Genomic DNA, 9,344 nt, shown 5'->3' on the forward strand with positions numbered 1-9,344 from the left:
AGGCCCCCCCCCCCCCCGCCCCTCTGGGAAGGGCCCAGGAGAACTCTGGTCACTGAGAACACACTTACTGTCATGTTACTGTCCAGCTGGGAAAATCCAGCTGTAGGACCGATTATTGCCCAAAGTGCCCTTCTTTACCCCCAATGTTGTGGTGTTTTGATCACGTGCTAGGAGATCTGGAAGCTTCCTGGAATGATTAGATGTCCCTATCAGTTCCCAAGTCTCCATGATTTTTTTTTTTTAATGTTTATTTATTTTGAGAGAGAGAGAGAGAGAGAGAGATTCCCAAGCAGGCTTCACACTGTCCGTACCAAGCTTGATGTGGGGCTCGATCTCATGAATCATGAGATCATGACCTGAGCTGAAATCAAGGGTCAGATGCTTAACCAACCCAGCCTCCCAGACGCCCCCAGGTCTCCATCAGTTGAAGGCAGGATGATGGTGGTGGGCTGAAAAGGAGGGTGGTGGGGAGAAAAGCTAAGGATAAATGGGAAGCCCCTTCATGATGCTATTTATAAACAGCTATTTCCCCCCTCCCATCTACAGTTCTTGGGTTTCAATTGGGTCTCTTGCTGCTCAGTCCCCTGAGGCACTAAGGTGTTTCCCTCAGCCTTGTGGAGTGGGTGTGTCGCTGGTGAGGAGCACAGCACCTGGGACAAGTGTATACATGCAAAAATCCTGTGGGTGGGGACCTGGGGGGCAGGGGAGAGGGACATGAGTGAGGACACTGACCTCTGGGAGAAAGGATAAACCCCTAGGGGAAGAGTCACGCGTGGAAGAGTGAGCTGACAGCCTGAAAGATATGTTGGAGTCAGGAGAAGAGGGGGAGGCCATCATCTCTGGGGGTGAGCTTTTAACTGCAAAGTGTCCGGATTTGTGGGTAGGGGAATCCCTCACACTTGTGCGTAGCATCTCAGTGCAGAGTTAGAGATTACATACGGAGTGTGTTTCTGTCCAGGATCTGGAATGCTGAGGCCTGCCAGCCCCGGCTCCTCGCGACAGATGCCCTGGTGGCGCTGTCAGCAGGGGCACCAGAAAGAAATACTGGCCGGAATCTCCCGGGCCCGCGCAGGCACCAACCTGGCACGCAGCAAGGGCACCAGGGGGGTGCTGGCACAGGCTCAGGGGGAGTGCTTCCTGCCAGCCTTTCCAGAGCCTGCAATACAGGCAGCACCAGCGTTCCTCACCTTCCCCCACCCCGACGTCATTCTGGCTACACCTCTCTGCCGGCAGGAGCGCCCAGGCGTGTGGGTGGCGGCAGGGTGTGCAAACACCAGGCGTGGGCGGTGTGGCCGCGCCAGGAGTTTGCATGGAGGTGCAGCGCAAGTGTGTGCCTGGCTGGGAAGGAGGGAGAGGGGAGGGGGGCGGGAGAGGGGGAGCCGGCTCTTGGCCCCTGAGCAGCTAAAAATAGCCGGGCTATCTGATTGTCACCGGTGTGCACACAGCTGGGTGTCTCCCCAGGCTCCCTGCAGGCTGAGAGGTGGGAGGTCCTCGCCCATGACTTCTTCCTGGTGTTGGTTTGGTGTCTGTGGGCGGGAGCTTGCCAGGGGTGGCTTTAAAGGTGTGAGGGCAGCTGTGCTCACGATCTGTTACCTCTGCGTGTGACTTTGTGCTCTGCTGGTAACGTCCGTGGTGTATCTAATTGTGATCTCACGCACGCGGGCCCTGCTTATGCGCGTGCCTTGCTTCTGTCCTTTGCTGGGTGACAGCTGTAATTTATGCTTGGGATATATCTGGTGTGCCTCAGGTGCACCTATACGGGATGAAAAGGATGAGTGCTCAAATATATCTAATACCAAACATCATTTTAAAAATTTTGTTTTAAATTTATTTCTGAGAGAGGGAGAGAGAGAGACAGCGCAAGCAGGGGAGGGTCAGAGAGAGAGGAAGACACAGAATCTGAAACAGGCTCCAGGCTCTGAGCTAGTCAGCACAGAGCCCGACGTGGGGGCTCAAACCCACGAACCGTGAGATCTTGACCTGAGCCGAAGTCAGACGCTCAACCGACTGAGCCACGCAGGCGGCCCTCTAATACGAAACAGCTTTCACAGTGTCGATACCTGCTTGGTTTGTGTCTATTTGTGTTTACTCAGACTGTGTTTCTTTACGCGGTCACTTGTGCTCCATATCTGGGGATGTTGTATGTAATATAGCAAGCATCACAGGATCACCGAGTAGCCTTTGGCTGAGTTTACCTGGTATAGTCAGCTTTTTTTTTTTTTAATTACATAGTTTACAATATTATGTTGCAGGGTTTTAAGTAAGGAGGATTGAGGGAATAGCTCTGTTTCGTGGGTGGTTTGATTCCTCTGAGTCCCGAGGGAAGGGAGGGAGTCCTCTGGGCCATGACCTACGTTAAGATGTAGGGGAAGTCCCCATCCATTGTCCAGTGGGCGACTGGTGATAGATGGCCCGGGGGCTTTGGGAACGCCTGGTTGAGGGCCTGTCCGGTTACCGGCTCCTGTGGGAATTATAGTGGAGGAAACTCTACTTCCCTGAGAGCACTAGGATTTGAATATTATTTGCCACTAGTAGCCAGAGGTAACACTCCTCTGTTGTGTTTTCCTCCTCCCTTTGTTCTCTTCTGCACAGAACCCAGAAGTACCATGGCTTCTGACCTTGAGAGCAGCCTCACCTCCATAGACTGGCTGCCGCAGCTGACCCTCCGAGCTACCATCGAGAAGCTTGGGAGCGCCTCGCAGGCCGGGCCTCCAGGCGGCGGCCGCAAGTGCCCGCCGGGCTCACCCACAGACCCGAATGCCACCCTGAGCAAAGATGAGGCGGCCGTCCACCAGGACGGCAAACCGCGGTACAGCTACGCCACCCTCATCACCTATGCCATCAACTCCTCTCCCGCCAAGAAGATGACCCTCAGCGAGATTTACCGCTGGATCTGTGACAACTTCCCCTATTACAAGAATGCCGGCATTGGCTGGAAGGTGGGGTGGCTCCCGTAGCCTGTGCTGCTTTTTCGCCCTTCACAAGCCTTTTCCTCCACTGTGGTGTCTTCCCGTCACCTGGTCTAGTCCGCTCTGACCTGTTTCAGAGACGCGTGGACTTAAAATCTCGTATCTCCCACGCCCTACTCTTCTTCAGAGTTGGACGGCTTCCGTAAGGTGTAGCGGGGCAACCTGGTGGCACCGAGCCACCAAGTATGGCGATGAGGATGGCAAGGGGCTGTTGCTCATTTTACCCTCTTACCTTCCGGCTCCTCAAAAAGGAGATTCATTCATTTTGCAAGTCCTCGCTGCCCCTCCACTGTGTTCAAGTCACTGTGCGAGGCACGGCGTTACTTCCTCCTACCTAGAGGTGGGGGGCTCATCAGATTTTTCCCAGGCGTCATTGCACACTGTCCTATCCTCTGGAAAATTGTATGCCAATAATAATAGTAATAAGAGCACTAATAATCAGGTCCTTCACCAACGGCGCATCCACCAAGCAAGTCATCAGAGATAAGTTGTTTGGCTGGAGATAGAGGAGGAAGGAAACTCCTCTCCCAAGCAAAGAAGGAAGCCGGATGTTCTCGGTCTTCTGGAGGAGTAACTCCTTTGCCAGTGTTGAGTAGGAATGGGGCTCTCATGCAGTTCTTGCACTCTGTAGATCATCATTTAACATACAAACCCGATGATGAGCTGGAGACTTAAAAGCATTCCGTTCTTCCTTCACAGTTGTGCCCCGGCCACCTACCCCGAGCCCCAGCCTCACCCAACACACATGTGCAACGTTACTTCTTTCCTCCACGTGTGAGCATTCCATGCGCTGTTGACAAAACAAAGGTGAACTGGCGCCTTTGTTTGCTCCTAATTTCTATCTTGTTTTTATCCACATAAACAGTCTCAAAGTGTTCTTCTTTACCACAGAGAGGATGAATTAAGCAACTGGACAGATGTGATTTTGGGGTGTTTATATACCTATTGTCAGTTGGGTGGAAAGAGCGACATAGTATAGAATCAGGTGATACACTTCTTTTATGTACTGGAAACATCTGGTAGTCAAGCGTATAGCCATTACCTCCCATCGATTTGATTTCTGCATTTTCATGTCTCATTGCTCTTGCTCTCTGGTCGGTAAGTTCCCGCATCAGTAACGAGGTGCTAAGTTTGCCGGATACTTGAACTTTCTTGTGTGTTAGGTCCCTCGGTGTCCCTCTGTGACCTATTGGAAAATTTTCTACTTTACACAAGGCTCAAAGCTAACCTGCTTCTCTGCTCCCCCAGAATTCAATTCGGCACAACCTTTCTCTCAACAAGTGTTTCCGGAAGGTGCCCAGACCTCGGGATGACCCTGGGAAGGTGAGACGCTCCTGTAAGCCTTGAAAGAAGGGGAGAGAGGAGAAGTTGACGGCCCAGAGTCCTGTGGCTGTTTTAATTACCAACAGAGAAAATCATGTTAATTAGAGAAGCAGCTTTATTTTTTCTCAGAGGAAGAGCGTGGCTATCACGCATGCGAGCCCCCGCCGGCATGGGTAACTAAGAAAGACTGAAATCTTTTTTTTTTTAATAGAATTATTTATGGTAAAATTGACTTTAATGCTGTCTTTTTAATGTTTGGCACTCTTTTTAGATGTAAAATGTAGCCTTAATAACCTTTGTAGGAACTTTCCTGTACAAAAACCCCATGACTTTTATCTTCACAGGGGAAAAGAGATAGATCAGTTTCTTCATTTGATAGATGCAGACACGAGTTCAGGAGAGCCTTGCCTCAGATCACACAGAAGGGAAGGGTTGGGTCTGGACAGTTCCAGCTCTTTGAACTAGATACCGTTGTTTTACCCTCCCGAGCAATGGAGGCCTATGTTTGGACCACTGGGCATACCTCTGACATACTCAGTGAGCTTTTAGGACAAATTTACTCCTCAAAAAATAGCCAGGACCCTCAGGATTCTGTGTGGTTCTCCAGTTCTTTTTCTTTTCCTTTTCTTTTCTTTTTTTTTTTAAGTCTATTTGATTATTTTGAGATGGGGGGGGGGGGCAGAGAGAGAGGGAGAGAGGGACTCCCAAGCAGGCCTCACACTATTAGCGCAGAGCCCAATGCAGGACTTGAACTCACTACCCTGACCTGAGGCAAAACCAAGAGTTAGACGCTTAACCGACTGAGCCACTCAGGTGCCCCTCTCCAGTTATTTTTCTTTCCTTTTTAAGACAAAATTTTTTAATGTTTATTTATTTTTGAGAGAGAGAGAGAGACAGAGACAGAGAGAGAGAGAGAGGAGCACGAGCAGGGGAGGGTCAGAGAGAGAGGGAGACGCAGAATCCGAAGCAGGCTCCAGGCTCTGAGCTGTCAGCACAGAGCCCAACGCAGGGCTTGAACTTGTGAACTTTGAGGCCATGACCTGAGCTGAAGTCAGATGCTTAACCGACTGAACCACCCAGGCGTCCCTGTCCAGTTATTTTTCTCAGTATAACTCATTTTTTGGTGAAAAGTCTCCCAAATATCTACTTTCCCGAAGGTGGGAATTTCTGTACATAATGATTTTGTTTTCTGTGCGGATGGGTTCTCCTTCCAGGGCTCTTACTGGACAATCGACACTTGCCCTGACATCTCCCGAAAGAGAAGGCACCCTCCAGATGATGATGTAAGTCCCATCCCGTGGGGAGAGGCCGTGTCTGAGCCAGCCGCTCCTTCCACACCCTTCCCTGGATTTGCAGTCCTTGCCTATGTCTGGGGCAAAGGAGGAGTGCCGGCAGAGGGCAGACCTGGGGTCTTGGGATGATGGCGAGTGTCTGCTTACGCACTGTGTCGTCTCACCACCCTCAGCTGTCCCAGGACTCACCGGAACAGGAGGCAAGCAAGAGCCCACGGGGAGGCGTCCCAGGGAGCGGAGAAGCCTCCCTGCCTTCCGAGGGCACTCCGCAGATGTCACTTCAGAGCCCCGCGTCGATCACCAGCTACAGCCAGGTAAGAAGGGGAGGTGTGAGGGTGCCGGGGGATGGGGGATGGGAGGCGGTGGGCGGGTTCATAAATCAGCCAGTTCCAAACTGTGTCCTGGGGATCCGTGATGCAGGGGATCCGTGATGCTGGAGGCAGACGAATTGGGAAGGAAGGGGAAAGCAAAGGAGGGAAGCTGAGAGGTAGACATAACAGAACTTTGAGAACGATCAGGGGGGATATTGTGGGAGGAAGAGAAGAAGGGGAGCCGAAAGGCTATGAGAAGGGAAGGCGGCTGGAACGTAAGAAAAAGGCTAGAGCTACAGCGGGGTAGGAATGAAGGAGACAGAGGGGAAAATGATGTTCATTCACTGAAAAGTTGGGAGAGGGTGCAGACGAGCCAGAGAGCATGGTGACGTCAAAGGGCTGTTTTGGCCCTTACCTAGGACATGGATCAAGTCTTTCCCGTTCTTTCTGCAGGGCACTGGGTCTGTGGATGGTGGAGCTGTGGCGGCAGGGGCCCCAGGCCGAGAAAGCACGGAGGGTCCTCCTCCCCTGTATAACACCAACCATGACTTCAAATTCTCCTACTCAGAGATCAACTTTCAGGATCTAAGCTGGTCCTTTCGCAACCTCTACAAATCCATGCTGGAGAAATCCTCCTCCTCTCAGCATGGTGAGTCCGCGCTTCGGATGAGGGTGTGAACGTCCCTCTACTTCTGAATGGGCAGGGCCGTTCTCTTCTCTCCCAGCTATCTTGTCTTTTTTTTTTTTTAATGTTTATTTATCTTTGAGAAAGAGACAGAACATAAGTGGGACAGGGGCAGAGAGAGAGGGAGATGCAGAATCTAAAGTAGCTCCAGGCTCTGAGCCGTCAGCACAGAGTCCGATGCAGGGCTCGGACACCTGGAGATCATGACCTGAGCCAAAATGGGACACTTATTTGACTGAGCCACCCAGGCATCCCTTTTTAATTTTTTAAAAAGTGTTTATTTTTGAGAGAGGGAGAGCCTGCAAGTTGGGAAGGGGCAGAGAGAGAGAGAGGGAGACGGAGGATCTGAAGCGGGCTCTGTGCCGACAGCAGAGAGCCCCATGTGGGGCTTGAACTCACCTGAGCCGAAGTCTGACGCTTGACCAACTGAACCACCCAGGTGCCCCTTTCTCAACTTTTTAAATGTTTATTTATTCTGAGAGAGAGAAAGTGCGCGAGAGTGCACGAGAAGTGGAGGGGCAGAGAGAGAAGGAGAAAGAGAATCTCAAGCAGGCTCTGTTCCGCCAGCACAGAGCCCTGTGTGGGGCTTGATTTCACGACCTGGGAGATCATGACCTGAGCCGAAATTAAGAGTTGGACGCCTAGCCCCCTGAGCCACCCAGGCGCCCTGGCCTTCTATCTTATTTTTAACACAAGGGGAGGGTGATCACTGGTCAGGGGAAGCATCTCATAAACTAAAATTATTTGGAGTCCAGCTCTTCTGGCTTAGTTCTGAAAGACAGCCATTTCAAGAGGCAGGCTGAGTTATTAGCTTCAGAAAGTGAGTTGGAGGGATTCCCCCTTCCAGAACTAAGGGCAGTGACTTTATGGCTGAATGCAGGTCGTTTAGAGGATGGCCACTAGGGGACAGCAGTGGTTTCCTTACCCTCAGAAGCCCTATTTCAATGTGAGACAGTTTTTTAGCATATTTATATTTACATCGATTTTTATTAGGAAAAATTCCAGACGGATGCAAACATAGAGAAAATCATATAATAAACCCTCACGTTTCCAACTTTAACACAGCCCAGTTTTAATAGCTACCAATATTTTTTTTAGTTATTTATTGATTAAAACTTTTTTTTAAGTTTCTTTCTTCAATTGAGAGAGAGAGAGCGCGCACAAGCAGGGGAGGGGCAGAGAGAAGGAGAGACAGAATCTGAAGCAGGCGCTCTATGCCATCAGCTCAGAACTGTTGAGTTCACGACGCAAGCTGAGATCAAGAGTTGGATGCTTAACCAACTGAGCCACCAAGGCGCCCTATTTATTTATTTTTGAGAAAGAGAGAGAGAGCGAGAGAGAGAGAGAACACGCGCGTGTGTGAGCTGGGGCTAGGCAGAGAGAGAATCCCAAACAGGCTCCATGCTGTCATCGCGGAGCCTGATGCAAGCCTCAAAACCACAAACCGTGAGATCATGACCTGAGCTGAAACCAAGGGTCAGACACTTAGCCGGGTGAGCCGCCCAGGCACCCCGCCACCTATCACTATTTTGTTCAGCTTGTTTCATTTCCCACCCAGCTGTTCTTTTTCTTTGATTTTTTAATGTTTATTTATTTCTGAGACATAGAGTGTGAGCACGGGAGGGGCAGAGAGAGAGGGAGACACAGAATCCGAAGCAGTCTCCAGACTCTGACCTGGATGTCAGCACAGAGCCCAACACGGGGCTCGAACCCACAAACCGTGAGATAATGACCTGAGCCGAAGTCGGATGCTTAACCGACTGAGCCACTCAGGCACCCTATCATTTTTATTTTATTTGTAATTTGTAATTTATGGCTTTGTTTTATTTGTAATTTACTTTTTTTTAATGTTTATTTATTTATTTTGAGAGAGAGTGGGGCAGGGACAGAGAGAGAGGGAGAGAGAGAGAGAATCCCAAGCAGGCTCTGCACTGTCAGCGAAGAGCCCGATGCAGGGCCTGCACCCCTGAACCATGAGATCATGACCTGAGCCAAGATCAAGACTCAGGCCCTTAAACCGACTGAGCCACCCAGGCATCCTGTAATTCACTTTTTAAACTCCACCTGATACCTGACTTCTTTGAAGCCACGATTCCAGGCCTCCCCGATCCCTGAAGCACAGCACACAGAGGCACATGCTGGCCTTTTTGCTGAAATTTTGGCAGTTGCCTCACTGTCAAGGCCCTCTCTCTGTGTGTGAAACCTGCGGGGTCGGGAGGGGGAGAGGGGGGACAGAGGGGGCACAGGGGGTCCTTGCTATCCCAGAACACCCTTACCGTTTGACGTCTGGGGTTTCTGTCTGAGGCCTCCCATCTTGGCCTGTGTTGCCCAGTTCACTCTCCTGCTTCCTCCCGACCCGCAGGCTTTTCGTCTCTCCTGGGGGATGTGCCGCCCTCTAACAACTACTACATGTACCAGCAGCCGCCGCCCCAGCAGTCCCAGGCGCAGCCGCAGCAGCAGGCCCCGGCCCAGGGCCCCTCGGCTGTTGGGGCTGCGCCTCCGCTGCATACTCCAAGCCCGGAGAGTTGTACCCCCCCGGGGGGGAAGCAAGCTGGGGCTGAAGGCTACGGGCCCCCCTCTGTGATGGCCATGCACCCACCCCCCCTGCAGCACGGAGGCTACCGCCCGCAGCAACACCACCCCCACGCCCACCCTGCCCAGCAGCAGCCGCCGCCCCCACAGGCCCCAGGCCAGGCTCCTGTGAACAGTCCAGGCTTCGGTGAGTAAGGAGGTGCCGGGGGGCCCCAGAGGAGGGCGGACGGGC

The 9,344-nt window shown here is 51.8% G+C and overlaps 1 protein-coding gene across 2 annotated transcripts in view; it reads left to right on the forward strand.

Annotated features, from left to right (window-relative positions):
* Positions 1–9,344, forward strand: part of FOXJ2 (forkhead box J2) — a 69,685-nt gene that overhangs the window by 54,000 nt on the left and 6,341 nt on the right. For both annotated transcript variants that reach the window (XM_077759056.1, XM_077759055.1), the window contains 6 exons: positions 2,593–2,939; positions 4,218–4,292; positions 5,507–5,575; positions 5,758–5,898; positions 6,349–6,544; positions 8,943–9,299. In XM_077759056.1, coding sequence (XP_077615182.1) covers positions 2,607–2,939; positions 4,218–4,292; positions 5,507–5,575; positions 5,758–5,898; positions 6,349–6,544; positions 8,943–9,299 — 1,171 coding nt within the window. In that variant the 5' untranslated portion in view covers positions 2,593–2,606. The remainder of the gene's footprint in view (positions 1–2,592; positions 2,940–4,217; positions 4,293–5,506; positions 5,576–5,757; positions 5,899–6,348; positions 6,545–8,942; positions 9,300–9,344) is intronic.

The sequence above is a fragment of the Crocuta crocuta genome, unplaced genomic scaffold, assembly GCF_008692635.1.
Source record: "Crocuta crocuta isolate KB4526 unplaced genomic scaffold, BGI_CrCroc_1.0 scaffold72, whole genome shotgun sequence".
NCBI lineage: Eukaryota > Metazoa > Chordata > Mammalia > Carnivora > Hyaenidae > Crocuta > Crocuta crocuta.